Source organism: Haemorhous mexicanus, chromosome 8 (genome assembly GCF_027477595.1).
Source record: "Haemorhous mexicanus isolate bHaeMex1 chromosome 8, bHaeMex1.pri, whole genome shotgun sequence".
Classification (NCBI taxonomy): Eukaryota; Metazoa; Chordata; class Aves; order Passeriformes; family Fringillidae; genus Haemorhous; species Haemorhous mexicanus.
This window is the reverse complement of record NC_082348.1, coordinates 18,555,827-18,572,049: the sequence shown is the minus strand read 5'-3', so window position 1 is coordinate 18,572,049 and position 16,223 is coordinate 18,555,827. Positions and strand designations below refer to the sequence as shown.

At 35.0% G+C, this 16,223-nt stretch overlaps 1 protein-coding gene across 4 annotated transcripts in view; it reads left to right on the top strand.

The window, feature by feature from the left end:
* The window catches only part of LOC132330540 (sodium channel protein type 2 subunit alpha-like), a 61,469-nt gene that overhangs the window by 33,310 nt on the left and 11,936 nt on the right, over positions 1-16,223 (top strand). For all 4 annotated transcript variants that reach the window (XM_059853031.1, XM_059853028.1, XM_059853029.1 and 1 more), the window contains 6 exons: positions 1,307-1,480; positions 2,288-2,644; positions 4,450-4,896; positions 11,277-11,394; positions 13,273-13,427; positions 14,590-14,763. In XM_059853031.1, coding sequence (XP_059709014.1) covers positions 1,307-1,480; positions 2,288-2,644; positions 4,450-4,896; positions 11,277-11,394; positions 13,273-13,427; positions 14,590-14,763 — 1,425 coding nt within the window. The remainder of the gene's footprint in view (positions 1-1,306; positions 1,481-2,287; positions 2,645-4,449; positions 4,897-11,276; positions 11,395-13,272; positions 13,428-14,589; positions 14,764-16,223) is intronic.

Here is a 16,223-nt window from a genome sequence, read left to right as displayed (position 1 = left end):
GTTTCGTGAGGCAGCTTTATTTTGGTTTATAAAAGCAATAATACAGGTATGTTATACTTCTTAACCTATGCTTATTCTAAGTGGTTATTCTGGTGATTATGATCTAGAAAAATAATAAAACAATTTAGTTATTGGAAAATCTGAAATTCTAATACATGTTGCTAACATACTCAGACTTATAGTTAAAGTATCAGCATTTAAATTATATGCTGATATTTTTATCCAACACAGATATATTTCACTGTTTTCACCTTAACCTGGAATTAGAGATCATTATCTGTACAGGATAAATATCTCATCTTGCTGTTTAAAATATATGCAGGATTTCTTTGAGGAAAAGATAGGGGAGACAAATAGATGAGGATCAGTGTCTGTTTCAGAGATCTGTCTAGTGATTGTGTTTGTATGTTTTACCTAGGAAACTCCCATTCCTACCTTTCCTATGGAATGGAGTAGTTTAGTCTGTGTGAGTGTAAGTGTTCCTTCATGCCAAGAATTTGTGTGTGCTCCCAGGCAGCCAGTATGCCACTATGCCACTGGTATGGTTTCAGCAGTTGCTTTCTTCCTTTTTGGACTCTGTAGCTCTACATTATGGGATTGTAAAATGCTCCTGACATTTTTGAACTTTTTTTTCACCTTTCTCATGAAAGATAGTTATTTTTGCAGTTTTGTAGATAGAGGTGATCATACATCTACAGTAAATACAGTAAATAAATAAATTTACAGTACATAAAATACTGTAAATAAATAAATTTATTTCAGAGGTGTTGTTTGCCTGCTGCTTCAGAAGATGTCAGAAGCATTCAGAGTCAGAAAGGAGTTTTACTTAGGCAAGCCTTGGCATAACTGACCTTTTTTTGGCCATTAGAGAAGATAAGCTTACTTGTGAGTTCTTATAGATACTTCATTAATAGTACATCACTCCAATTTATGACCAGTTCATGTTTTCCCACGCACCTTTGTTAAAGCAGCTTCCATTCTGACAAGAGCAAGTGTATTATCTTGCTGGGGAACGTTCCTTTAATTAGATGGATGGCAGATATAAGGAGCAAACTGGAGCCCGTTGGGAGTAGCTCATTCTTCAGTAGACACTAAATGTGTCTTAGCTTTAACTGATGGCATGTATTTATGCTACAGCTCATTTTGATGTTGCTACTTACTTTTCTGTGGGGTTCAACTTGTGATAATTTTACTTGGTGACATCCTGCTGTAAGAGAGATGCTACTTCTTACTTCAGTTGTTCTTATCTGCAGGTTCAACTTTGTCATATTCACCCATAAAGTAACAGTAACATTTTTTTCTTCAGGTTTTTACTGGAATTTTTGCAGCAGAAATGGTTCTCAAGATAATTGCCATGCATCCTTTTAATTATTTCCAAGTTGGCTGGAATATTTTTGATAGTTTTATAGTTACTCTTAGTTTGGTGGAGCTTTTTTTGTCAAACGTGGATGGATTATCCGTTCTCCGCTCATTCAGATTGGTAAATAATACATCTGCATTAATTAATGAATTATGTTTGTATTTCAACTCTGTCCATATAAATAAGACACCTTCTAGCATACTTTTTAGTAATTGACACAGGATATATCTGCAGGCATGTTTTAAAAATTATTTATCATTGAATACTCTGTGGCATTTTACTGTTCAGAAGCAAATATTCTTTAAGGAGAAAGAGCTGTGATTTTATTGTAATTGTTTAAACATGAATGAGTAAAGTTCAGTGAAATGTACAATTTTTTTAGTATATATTGATGAGCAGAAAACTTTGTAGTCTTGTTGGCTTTCCTATCTGGAAATAGCAAGACAGCTAGAAACGTTCTTTTAAAATCTAGGAATTATAAAATTCATGGGTTTAATAAATTTTAAGAAGATTGATTTTTCTTTTCCCCTTAGCAAAAAAACCCACTTTATTTTATTAGAAAAATAGTTTTATTTTAATCTGTTTCTACATGTACTGTCCAAGGTGTATGTGTTCAGAATCCACTGTCTGAACAAATACAACGAGTGTGCTGTTTCTTTCATGTGGAAAAGAACAGATATGCTAAAACAAACAAACAAAACACTACCAAAAAAAAAACCCACAGGAAAAAAAAAAAAAGCAAAGTCTAAAATTTATTATGTTTTAAAAGTGTAGGTTTCATGAAATGCTATGGAAGTTATGGTTGTTGAAATCATGTTGAAGTTTCTTTTTGCTGTTGCTGAGAGTCACTAGTTTGTAACAAACTCCCATCTCTGTGGCATTTTTGTAACTACTGCAAATAATGCCTGGTATTTTTTTTTTTTCCAGTTGCGAGTTTTCAAATTGGCAAAATCTTGGCCAACCCTAAATATGCTGATTAAGATTATTGGCAACTCCGTGGGAGCTCTGGGGAATCTGACCTTGGTGCTGGCCATCATTGTGTTCATTTTTGCTGTGGTTGGGATGCAGCTCTTTGGGAAGAGCTACAAGGAATGCGTCTGCAAGATCTCCAGGGACTGTGTGCTCCCTCGCTGGCACATGCACGACTTCTTCCACTCTTTCCTGATTGTATTCCGAGTGCTGTGTGGAGAATGGATAGAAACCATGTGGGACTGCATGGAGGTTGCTGGCCAAGCCATGTGCCTTATTGTTTTTATGATGGTCATGGTGATTGGAAACCTAGTGGTATGTAGTCAAAATAATTTTAAAATTTAGAATATGAAAGGTAAGAAAACCAGTAATTAATTATAGAAGTATTATTAAATGTGATTTTTAAATATGATTGTTATTATTTGGATTTGTTATGAGTATGGGTTTTGAAATGGAGTTTTCTGTTTGTTAGATATCTGATCCTATCTAGACTCTTCAGCTTGGAGGATGATCCCCCTGGGGTCTGGAGTGTGGTTCACAGGGTGTGGGTGAGAGCGTGCAGCTCCAGGTGCTCAGGGTGTTGTGGGCTACTCCTGCTCACCTAGAGAGGGAGAGCAGAGCAAGGGCACCCTAAATGTTGGGCATCCAGAGTGGACGTTTCCTATTTGCAGCAGAGTGAATAGCAGGGCCTTTTCTCCCTAACTGATTTAGTCATTGCTTTCAGTCACACATAGGCAGGTTATTGGGCCTTTTTGTAAACCTTTTTCTGATCTCTCCTGTCTAAATGGCTGCTATTGCATTCTTAAGATTCTGAAGTATATGCCATTTTGAGACCTGCTTGCTGCACCACCAGCATTTTACAGAAATGGAGTAAGGAAACTTGAATTAGAAGGAAGTTGTTATGCAGAAAAAAACCCAGATTCTATTACTTTGGTTTTCTTTTGCTTCTCCATTTTTTGCTTGCTATTTCATAAGTGCTTTCTACAGATACTTCTAACATGGCCTGTATTATATCTGCATTTTTCTTTTTCAGAGGAAAGCATCAGATTGGCACTAGTTTGTATAAATTTCTCTTTTTAAATTTTTTATTTATATTTTTTAGTTTGCCAGTATTTAAGACATTATTTTCTCTGCCTGTTGCTCCACTTTCTTCATTCCCTCTGTTATTAAACATCTGTGCTTTAAACAAGTTTCAGTAGCAGAGGAGATTTTAAATTAGCCATTCTGTAAGTGTTATTTAAGAGTAAAATTTCTGAGAGGAATAAGGTAAGTATCTTTAAGCCAGCCCTGCTTCAGTTGCACAGCCACTTGCTTCAGGATTTTCTACAAATCTGTTGTCTTATAATGAAGAGAACTGTGAAGTTGTTTGATTAAACTCCATAAGTAGTTTTCTATACCAGAAGATTGAATTTTGTGGAATGAAGTATCTGCCTATGTGAATATTTCCACAGTGTTTACTATATTCTGATTTCATTCCATAGCTCTGGGAAAACTTACATGAGCAGACATCCCTGCTGTATGTTTAAGGCTGTTTTATCCATTTGTCTTTATGTCATCCTAAAACATTTTTTTATTTTACCTTCCAAGCTGATGGAAGAGCTGATTTGAAGATTGTAAGAGCTGGTACTCTGCTGCTTAGGCATTTGAGTTCCTGGTAACCTCTGGGCTTTTGTAACTGATATATATTCTATGTTTTGTCTTGCTGTGGGAAAACAATGACTTGGGGATTAAGAGACAGGGTGCATTGCTCATTTTTTAAGTTGCATACAAAAAAATTATTTCTGTCAGTTTGGACCAGCACAGAGCAAATGTGTTTTCTGCACAGATCAGAGTGCTGTGATTTGCCAGAAAGGTAAACATGTTGAATCTGTTCAGACAGTACCAAAGAATCATTAAATTCTGACTTTCTACAAATGTAAGCAGTGTAAAATCCCCTCTGTTGAGGTATAGGGAAGGTGTTGTACTTAAATTGCATTTGCATTTTATTTACTGTGTACTTTCAGAATTGTTACTGTAGATTAAAACACAAAGCCTGTGTTCATAATGTGTTCATAAGAAGCGTGTGGATGAAAAATGGGAAAAATCAGTTCTGTTGTCTTTGCTTTTTGTTTTTAAATTAGGTACTGAATCTTTTTCTGGCCTTGCTGCTGAGCTCATTTAGTTCAGACAACCTTGCTGCTACAGACGATGATAATGAAATGAACAACTTGCAGATTGCTGTGGCAAGGATTCAGAAGGGAATAGATTATTTGAAGAAAAGAGCAGGTGAATGTGTCCGAAGGTCTTGTTTGGGAAAACAAGCTGCTGTAAATCAAAGAACAGCAACAGATCAGTTGAATGATGAGAGAAACCGCTGCATTTCCGACTGTAACGTCACTGAACGAAAGAGAGATACAAATTATGGCAAAACTGAAAATGGAATGGCCAGTGTTATAGGTGACAATGATTATACACCAAACAACCCAAGCCTTACTGTTACAGTACCAATAGCTGTTGGAGAGTCTGATTTTGAATGTCTGAATACAGAAGAGTTTAGCAGTGACTCAGATTTGGATGAAAGCAAGGAGGTAAGATTTAAAAATTTTGTATTTTAGATGAACGAGTTATGCTAACTGTATTGTTTCATAGTGTAATTCTTCCTGCTTAGAAATGCAAAGAAATTGTAACTCAAGATTCTTGGACTGTACAGAGAGTGAATAATCTGAAGTGGGAAAGTGGAGTTCAAGAGAGTAGGAAGTCCTGGAAGAACTGTATAAATTTTTGTGAACCCATTTATAAAGATGTTTGAAAAGCAAACTTCCAGATTGTTAGTTGAATAGAGAAATTAATATAAATGTACAGAATAAACAGTGTCGAAAGGCTGGGGTTTTTTGTAATTGTAGTGTTTCTGTGAGCTAAATGTAAGTAAACTGCTATTTAAAAATATTAGGGAAGATAATAAAAAATAGTAATACTCTTAAAGGAAAATCAGCTTAATAGGATAAACTAAACAGAGCTGCTGACTCAGGGTAATGAGAGCAGTAGCAACAGTTTTCATGTTCTTAAATCAAAATAATGGGGGAAAGCCTAGGGAGTAATGTGTGTATTATAATGTGAATGTATCAACTAAAAACTCAAGAAAAAAATAGAATTGCTGTATGAAAAAAATTTAATTTCTTACTTTTTTTTGAGAGTTTTAAACCAGTCATTTCTAAGACAACTGCCTGATTTTAAACTGGGTCATCTCCAGGACCGTAGTCATTTGTAAGCAGCTTCAGTCTGAGGGGGAAAGCAAAGTCATGGATTTCAGCAGGATTTTGAAAGACACTAAAAATTCCAATTGCAATCTGTGGCTCGAGCAGACTGTGTCTGGAACCACCACCTCCTGCACCTGAAGACACACGGACATAAATTGACAGCTGTGCTCCAGTCTGGATTGCTTTGTCTGCATTGTTTTGGTTTTTGGGGGTTGTTTTTTGTTTTGTTTTGGGGTTTTTTGGGGTGGTTTTTTGTGTGTGGTTGGTTTTTTGGGCATTCTGTTGATGAGTCTGAGAGATTTTTGATTGGTTGTGGGCTTTTTAGGTTTTCAGGTGTTTTGTTTTGAACTGGCAGTTAATTTGCCAGTGTTACTTACAAAGTTTGGAAAATAGTTTTGTTCCTGGGAAGTGTAGTGAAATTAAATTTAGAAAGGTGTAACAGAGTACTCTTTAGGTGTTTCTTTTATTGCAGAGTACAATGTTCAGTAGTATTACACTTATTTTCATTATTTCAGTAGCTTGTTTCCTGATCCTTGATTTGTTCCATCTACTTTTTGGAGATTGTGTTACTGCAGATGTTACGTTAACCACTCAGTTGAGAAGACTGTACATTAGTGAGATTTGCTTTTCTTTAAAGCAAAGCATCAGTATTATTACCCCTTTAAAACAGAAACTGCTCTGTGTAATGAAGCTATAATATTTGCTGAATAACTGCTACAACTTTTACATATTATTTGTCTGACTGAAGGATATTGGATTTCTTAGTGTTTTAATCAAACTTGGGTTTTGGGGAAGGAATATTCAATGAGTCCAGGTAATTTAACTTTAAATCTACCACTTGCCTGGAAATTAGCTTTCAGTTGAAGACACCTATTTCTTCACTATTTTATATTTTAGAATTGAGTGACAAATTCTGTGCCTTCTTACCCTTGATATTCAAGATGATACATAAGCACTAGCCATTTATAGGATACTTTTACGCAGTATCAGTTTTGACTTGCTCAGATTTGGAAAACTGGCTGAGAATTGGCAACCACAGGAGATACAGAAATTAACAAAATCCCCCCTTATTTTGTGTACACTTGTTCATAGTCAGTAGGGAAATTATCTTTGATTTTGTAGATTAGTTCAGCTCTTTCTTTCAGACTTCCCCTTTAAATGGAGCAGTTTGTGTTGGAGTTGTTCCATAGCTACATTATTTGATGAATCCTTGAGAAGCCATTGCGAAGAAGTGAGATCAGATTTATACCAGGAGACAGATTGAGGAACTCTGCAGGTTTACTGCTAAGCATGAGGTTTTGTTTTTCATTGCTATATCTGCTACAATCCATAATGCACCCTGAACTTTTTGAATTTTTTAAAAAAATCTTTCAGTTAAATATTCAAAGATGCTGGGAAAAATTTCTTATGCAGAAGTTTCCATTTTTAACATGGTATGATTTACTTTTTGTTTTGCCTGCAGCTCTTTTCTGAAAGAAAGGACCTAGATGTATCCTAATTAGCATCTAGTGAAGACCAGGAATAACCTTGAAAATGAAATGCAAGGAGAAATATATTTCTGTTGTTTTAAATGTCTAGTTCCTACCACTTAAAGGATGCCTAAAGCTGAAATAGTGTGGGTGCATTTGTATGTCTTTTTTGTTTGGGCCTTTTTCTTTTTTTTCTGGAGGAGGAGGATTTGAGGGTGAAGGGATTTTTGGTGGTGGTTTGGTTTTTTGTTTGTGGGATGTGATTTATGTTCAGGCCCAAGTCCAGTATACATCTATGAGCTTCAGATGTTCTGCTAATCTTCCCCATTATATATCTGGATAAGCCTAAAGCTCTAATCCACACCTGAAAATATTATGTTTTGCAAATGTGTGATATACCTGGAAAGCACATATTTTAAGTAAGTAGGAATCCACACTTCTGTTTCCAGTACTCAACCTCAAGGGTACCATATTTTAATTTCATTGCATGCCATTCTCTCACAGGAGTAAAATCAAGCTGGATCAGCCAAGACTGGTGCTTTTAAACCAGGCAGAGCAACGTGTCAGCATGTTTACACAGGTTACCTAAACAAATCATGCATATTTGATCACTTCTGAGATTGATTGGCTTGCATGCTACTCAGCTCCAGTATCTTTTTCCCCATATGTTGTAATGTAGTGGGAACATGTGCAGCGCTCTGTAAGCTGAGTCCCATGACTCACATCACAGCATGACCGAGGGCAACACCCACACCCTCTTCTCTCCTTGTTACATCTTTGGTATTTTCTGTACTATTTCCGTGGCATAACATGCATGCTTTGTAAGTTTGATTCTTGTTAACTGGATGATTAAGCATCAGCACTTTTCAAGATCAAAAGAGGTTAACAGCCTATGATTTTATGACATTGGGAAGGTTGTCCTCACTTGATGTTTTCTGCTCATCTGTTGTACTATGTTTTTAGCTGTCATGTAATTATGAACATTTTCTGATCACATTAGTTTGACCAATGCCTCTGTGATTACATATATACAGTTACTTGTATGCTAAAATGTTTATATCTTTTCTATAAATTGGTTTATGTTTGTTCACAACATTTTTGTAATTCACATTTCAGTTTTCTCATATAAGAGAAGCTAAAATATAGGATGAAAGATACACTCCTAGGAACAATCAAATGTATTTTTTATACATATGCATAGTTCCTTTGAATATGGGTGTAATGATGTAGTTATATTCTAGTAATGTTTATATATGTCTGCAAGGTTGGAATGTAGGAAATCATTTATGTAAGTTTTGTTCTTCAGCATACATTATTGTTTCTTTGTGAACACAATCCGTGTGCTTTATTTTTATAAAGACAAACATAAAACATTAATCAAAATTTCTATGCAAGTGTCTAAATAAATCAGGATTGTTTAAAACTATATAAATAAGGATGTTCAAACAAGAAAGAAATATAAAATAGGAAAACTCAGGATAAGGATCAAATTAAGTCAAATTTTAAAAAGACAAAATAGGAGCTACTACACTCCCAAATCTCTCTAAATTCAGAAACTCTAGAACCATAAAATTTACAAAGTTTTTATCTAGATTAATTGTACCAAGTTATGCATTTCTTACTCCTGATGATCTCTTCTCTATAGTGTGACAGTTCTGCTCTTTGCCATTGAGATAATGCTTTTGAAAATACAGCTTTTATTTGTGTGGATTTGTTGTGGAATCATTAAATTCCATCTATTCTTTTGCACTGTATTACCTATTGGAAGTATTTAGGTCTCTCTTCTGTGTATGAGGGGACACTAAACTGTTCAGAAGGAATGGAAAGATATCTTTCTAGGGATTTTTTGAAGCTATTTTGAAAAGGCGCTTCAGTAAAGAGTGGAATTGTCATATCCCATCCTAGTGATCCCAGGTATTAGGGGATCTTATTTGTTGGATACTGATTATGTGACACTGCTCCTAACTCAAGCCTCTGCTTACTTGAGTCTGGACAAGCATAGAGCAGCATGCAAACTGGGAGCATGTAAACTGGGAGCTTCCAATCATTTGACTGAAAAACACACAAATCTTTTTCATTTGGATGTCACTTTGTCATACTTACCCTTCCCTGCATAATAAGGCAATGCTTTTTTCTCATAGATAAGTGTGACAATTTTTTCTAAATTAGTCCATTCAGTCCAGTGCTTAGTGTACATACAATGTGGCCTTCTTACCTCTGTTTAGAAAACTGAACAGCAGCTAAGGGCCCTGGAAGTTGAAGGATGAACATTTCTGTCTTTCCTAAGAGTTCTCTTCCTGGAGTTATTCCCCAGATCAGTCAGACTTCTGCAAATACTTCTGTTGTAAATAGAAGAAACTAGATTTCTAATTTTTAGTTAGAGGGAGAAGCTCTTCTATGCACATTGATCTTTATGATCACTTTTTGTTGTTGTTGTTTGATACCTGCATCTTATTGAAAAGTCTGAGCCCCTCACATAAAAAAGAGAATGAATGTTTAACTAAATCTGTAACTCTTCAAGCAGTAGGTTTATACTCTACACCATCTGTAGAAGAAAGAGGAGACCAGACTACCTGGTTCATGTCAAAACAGTTCATAGAATCTCTAGTTTTATTTCTAGAGTAAAGAAAATTGCCTTTTGTAATTAAAAATAAATTTTAAAAAGCTCCAACCTATGATTCTTCTACCATGAATTATATGAAATACATAACTTCATGTTCTAAGCACATTGATTCTTTTCAGTTACTTTTGTGTTTGCAGTTGTTCATCTTTTATATTTTCATTTGAATTAATGTCATCTGCTAAGCTTACAGTTCAAATTACTTAGGGTACTTCATGTTGCTTTAATTTTTTATTAATAATATGACACAAAACTTCTTTATTCTTAAAAAGTACATCTTTTAAAAATAATAATCTGATTTATTGAATTAAATGTTTTAGTTTACTCACCACCACTGCAACATTTTGCAATATGTCCTGGAATGATGAAAGCAGCATAATAATAGAATTGTGGAGGGCATATTGTGCTATCCCTGGGTGCAGTAGAGGTAATGATAGGAAAAGTTGTTTGCTGTGAATATTGCAGTTTTGAAATTATGTTACTAAAAAAAGAAAAGACATTTTTACTGTAAAAATTTGTAATATGGGGGTTCTATTCCAGATAATCAATTTGTAATGTAATTGGAAAGTAGGCAATATAACAAAACCATTTTTAATTTAAGTTAATGCAGAATACTGCATTACTTATTGTTATCATATTGTCTGTCTTCTTTCACAAACATAAAAAATTGCTTATTAACAAAAGTAATCTCGTCCTTTTGCATTTAACAATTGAGATGTAAATACAACTTGATTGGGTAGTAACTTGTGTGCATTTGTCTCTTAAATACCTCTTAGTCATAAAAATTGAATGAAATTAGTAAAAGAGGTGTTGATTTAGCAAAACTGAGGTTGTTTTATGAAGTGTGCTTACATCATTCCCTACCGACATTGACTTGTGTGACTTCATCACTGATGTTTCAACTTCTTGATAATAGCATTGTACAATGTCAGAGAATGCTGTGACCAAAACTACTCTGGTTTAGTTTGGTACTCATACTTCATTTCAGTGTACAGGACACCACATCTTCCCTTAAAATCTCCACATCTCTGCAATACACAGGCAGATTACAAAATAATATATTAAGGCTTATTCTTGTATTGGAATGGGGCTGGGGGTTTGTGTGTGTGTATGTTTGGTTTTATGTTTGGGGATCATTTTAACAATGTGACTAATGTAATATTAATAATTGAAAAAACCCCCCAAAAAAACCCAAATTATTTCTGGGTGTTGACTGTACAGGTATGTGTACCAGAGTAATGGGTAGTTTCAGAATGCACAATGTACTACATGTGTGCATTGGCAAAAAGAATGCAAATTAATGCCAGTTGAAATGTATAAGATAGTAGAAAGCAAAATAAATAGAACATGTATCAGCAAATCAACTTGGTAACAGTTAACTTTCTAGAAATTCTGAAATTCCATGAAAGATTCCATGATATGCTGTGCAATCTCTAGATAGAAAGTGGCCATTTATGCACATTTCAACAGCATTGACTGCTACGTGTGGGTGTTTTTTTGTATTTCTGGTGAAAAACATTGTTCTTCTTATTATTGGCACATGGTGTTGCATGCTTAGTTAATTACACTTCTAAAAATATCAATATTAAATAAGTAAAAATATAATTGAATTTTATTTTCAGAAGCTAGATTTTTCCAGCTCATCAGAAGGAAGTACAGTTAATTTAGCTGTCTTTGGAGAAGAAAAAAGTGAAACTGAACCAGAAAAAGCATCAGAAGTACAAGCATGCTTTACAGAAGGTATGGAAATAAAATTTGGGCCTAGCAATTACGTTTTGCTTGTTTGCAACAAACATTGGCTGTTCAAGGAAGCTATTTGCTACAGAAGTCCTGGATCCTAATTCATCGAGTCTTAGGTTTTGATTAATTCTGCCTGTTGTAGACAGCAATACTGACCTCTATGAAGTACTGTTTGTTAAAGCAAAGTTCAATATGTGTGTATGTAGTAATTTTTAATATTTTAAAATAATCACTAGTCACAATTCTACAAACTTCCTCTCAGCAGACAGTAATTCTGTTGATTTAAATTACTTTGTCAGTAGTGAAATCTGCAAGACCAAGCCCTGCACTTGGCTCTCTTCATGGAGAAGTTTAAAATGGAATCATGTGGTTGATCTCTTCCTAATGCACCATCATTCAATGGAGTTTGACTCAAACAATAAACTTGTTTTGTGGACCTTGAACCATTAATGGGGGGAGAGGATGTGTAAATGGACCTTGGGTTAAAACAGGTGGATGAGATCCTATGTACCTATTTAAGTAAAGAAGTCATAACAGCATACTTGCAGGTCCTTGAATGTTTTGATTTATTTTAGTTCTGAATAGCTGCATCTTCTAGGGGACTACTGAAATTTACTATGTAGGAAAGAATTTCTGGGTTTTTTATGATATTATGGATCCTAATTTCATTTTAAATCACGAGTAAAATAATTCAGAACAAAATATGGTCCAGGATTAACTCTCCTATCCTGTCCATGCTTTCTAGTTTACTGTTTTGCAGACATCTTTGATGTTAGGCTAGGACTTTTGTCCTTTGAAGTATTATTTTACTGGCCTTTATAAAACCAGAATTGTTTGTCAGTGTGGAGCTGAATTGACTATATTAAGTTCTTAATTTAAAAAAATCCAACAAAAAAAAGGTACCTTTCTCAAATAATTTGACAAGATATTAAAATTCTTCCTTATCCTTGTGTTATGTGATACCAATTCTTTCTTGGGCATAGGAATTATTTTTTCATTAGATAAATGTGTTGAGTGGTTGAAGGTAAGGTAGTTCATGTTATTCACAGCGGTGGCTGTTTTAGCTGAGATGATGAAATACAGTGTAACTTGTTTGTAACATATGAACTCAATGACACTTAACAGGAAAACCAGAACGCCTTTGGGATCCATGAAAGTCATGTCAGCTTGGTTTTGTTTCTATGTGATTAATAATTTTTAAATAATTAAGGAGGCTACTCTTGGCTAGGCAGTTACTGAGATTCATTGCTAACAGTGCCTTGAGGCCCCATGGTAAAGTAGGGAGCTCTCCAATGTGGGGCAAATTTCTGTGGACAGTTGCCACAAATCTGTATCACATTGGAAAAGTTCTCATTATCTCCTGTTAAAACGTTTGTGTTTGTAAAGAGTTATCCTTCGTCAGCCCATGGAGCATCATTTGTTCCTCAGCATTGTAAAAATAGTATTAGTGTCTGATTTATTTCAACCTTTTCTAAAAGGCAGCAGTTCTTTTAAAAGAAGCTTCTGTATTCTTGAACAAGTTCATGTGAAAGTTGCTATATGCTCATTGTTTCTCCTCCCTGACAATTTGCATATATTGTTTAGTTATCTGTATATAAACTGAATAATATAAATTTTTAAATGTGTTTGCAAATGAAAATTAGCTCAGTTAGATGACTGTCCTTTACTGTAAGCTTGACGTAGCATCAGAGTCGAGGAAAAATTGTGTACACTCAAGTTTTCCTACATCGAAAGTATAAAATTGAAAAGATAAGAAGAGGCAAGTAGCATGAAGTAGTTTGAACTTCATGAAACAGAAGCTAGCTAAGAATGCTTTTTTTTTTTTTAGGATAATGAAAATTCTGCCATATAACAGTTTCTTCATTTTTGTGGTGTTAGGCTGTGTACGGAGGTTTAAATGCTGTAAGGGCAGTACGGAGACCACAGCAGGAAGAATCTGGTGGAACCTTCGAAAAACCTGTTACAACATAGTAGAGCACAACTGGTTTGAATCATTCATTGTCTTCATGATTCTTCTCAGCAGTGGTGCTCTGGTAAGTAGAGCTTCAACCCATAGAAATAGTACCTATAAAAATGTTTTATCTAAGTGCAGTATTACATCACGTGTATCCCGTAAGAATAAAACACAAAGTTGTCTTTGAAGAGAACTTGGAACTAAAATCCCAGAATATTTTGGGTATTGCATTCAATTTAGATTACATTAAAATTTTGATGACTGCTAGGTGATGTGTGTGTTTATGAAAAGGATTATGCTAAAAATCTTGTTTAAGAAATTAAAAAAATCATGAAAACAGAAATGCATGCATGAAACAATTGTTCTACCTCAAATGAAAATTGTCCTCCAAAGCAGATACTGAATTCATCATGTTCTTAGTTAATTTTTTGCTACAGTTTTAGTTGCAGTATTTCTGGACTGTTACATAGGAATTCTTGAATTTCTTTTTGCTACTCTTAGTGACATTTAGTGCTTCACATATTTGGTTTCATTTTGGCTGCTGATTGACATAGGATTTGCTATATATTGTCTTGGTCTCTGCTCCAGCACCTAAAGCACCAGGTACTTCCCTTCCTTCTTCCTTGACCTTGGTGTTCACAGGGTAGTTTCTCTCACTTTTTTCCTTCAGTGCTGATACTGCCATGCTGTGCTTTGCCCTTTCTTAAACATGTTTTCCCAGAGGCAGCAGCAGCTTCATTGCTGTGCTCAGCTGTTTCCTGTGTGGGACCAATGGTGGAGCTGGCACAAAGCAGTCTCCTGGTCTCTTCTCACAGTGGCCACATCTACAGCCTCCCACCACTAAAACCTTGCCAATCAGCACCTAAGACAGAAATTTACTAGAGAGCATCAACATAATATCTGGTCTCTTGTTAATTGAAGTTGATGTAATAATGATAGTGGCTTCTGACAGAACCCGGCTGGGCTTTTCGGGGTGAAAAATTATAATTCTGTGTTGACTATTATTGAAATTTCTAAAAATCTTTTGGGCAACCTCAGACTTTTTGCAATTCCATTTTCAGACAATAATAAAATTTTAAATGCAGAAAGAATGTAGTTGTAATTTCTGTTATTTTGGTTTTTCAAGGTAAAACATCTAAAGTTGAAAGTGGTTTTACTTTGCTGCTTTCATTTAGTTCTGGCTTAATTTGTAATTTTGAAAGACTTCAATATCTGACTTGTCTGTAACCCATTCTTTACAGGCTTTTGAAGATATATACATCGAGCAGCGCAAGACTATAAAAGTCCTGCTGGACTACGCTGATAAAATCTTTACTTACATCTTTATTCTGGAAATGGTGCTGAAATGGGTGGCCTATGGTTTTCAGACTTACTTCACTAATGCTTGGTGCTGGCTGGACTTCCTGATTGTCGATGTAGGTACTATGCTTTCCAAGCAGTCTGTTTCTGTTGTTTAGTGTTGCTTCAATCTGATAGAGATATATGCAGTGAATAATATAAATTTGGTTTAAAGGAATGGAAAATTGAGTTCTGGTGAATAAGACCCTGCTGCAGTTATCCAGTGTTTAACTAAGTCTCCCTTTGTGCTGTCATTGACACCATGTGTTCTGTGTTTTGCTGTGCGGGGTCCCCGTGGTGAGGGAGCACTATTTACAGGTTTGACTTCAGTCTGCTGGATGTGGCAGCAGAGAGCAAGGAGAAGCAGGCACAGGAAGGGAAAGGGAAATTTAGTGAGCACTTGGGGTAGGGCATTTCATCCTGGGCTTAATGGGGCACTGACAAAGAACTGCAGGGGAGTATTATTTTTCAACAATAACATTAAAAGCCAGTGTTGACATTGCACTCCAGAGAAACTAATTTAGTGACATTGCATGATATGTTCATTTGAAGGAGTTCTTTCTTTTTGTGAAGATGTTGGACTAGAAATTCAACAAGTGGACAAAAGAAAACTCTATTGATTGGATGGTACTTGGGATCTAGGGCAGAAATTTTGTCCCCTGCCAGTAGAATTGAAACTTAGCTAATGTTCTTTTTAAAGTAGGTTTTTGGAAGGAAAGGCACTAGTGACATTTGTTATTTGTCTTCCTCATTTAACTGTGCTTCTTTTTTCAGTGGATCCCCATTCTTAGCAAATGGACTAACTCAGTGACATGAGAAAATATGTGATATGTTTTTTCTGGGATATGCATTTTCCTTTTTTTTTACTTTCATGACCCCTCCATTTCTTCTGTTGTGACCTCCCAGTTAATACTTACACCAAGAATAAAGTCAACATATTCCCAGAAAAGATGTACAGACCTGTAAGAAACTTAGCAAGTATAAAGGCCTTCCCTAAGAGTAAATTTTCCAAAACAAGATAACCTTAGCACATGAAAGGAAAAAAAGTTAGGACTGTCTTTGAGTAAGTCTGAATATTTAATTTTTGTATACTTGCTTTCTTTGTGGATGCTATAGCATTCTGATTTTTCTTTATTATAACTTAAGTGGTAAGTGAAATATTATGAAAATTTTATAATAAATGGGAAATCAGCAGCAATCATCTAGATAGATTCTGTCACCTTTGCATAAAATTTTTGATGCCATGTTTTACACTCTTTTCATATTATGAATAACCAGACAGTATGTTTCCAGAAGCTTGTGATACATAAATTTGAATTTTTTTTCTGTTACAATGGTCATTGGTAAAAAAGAAAGAAAATTAAACAGAAATAAGTAAATCTATTACTATTTAAGGAGTATTCAGATTTAGTGTCTCTGTACAAGCCTGTATTGGGAAATGTTGATCTTGAGTTCAGTTTTAAGATCAATTATTCTGATTAGGCATACCATATATCCATGTGGATAGGTATGGGCTCTTCATTTTTTCAGCAATCTC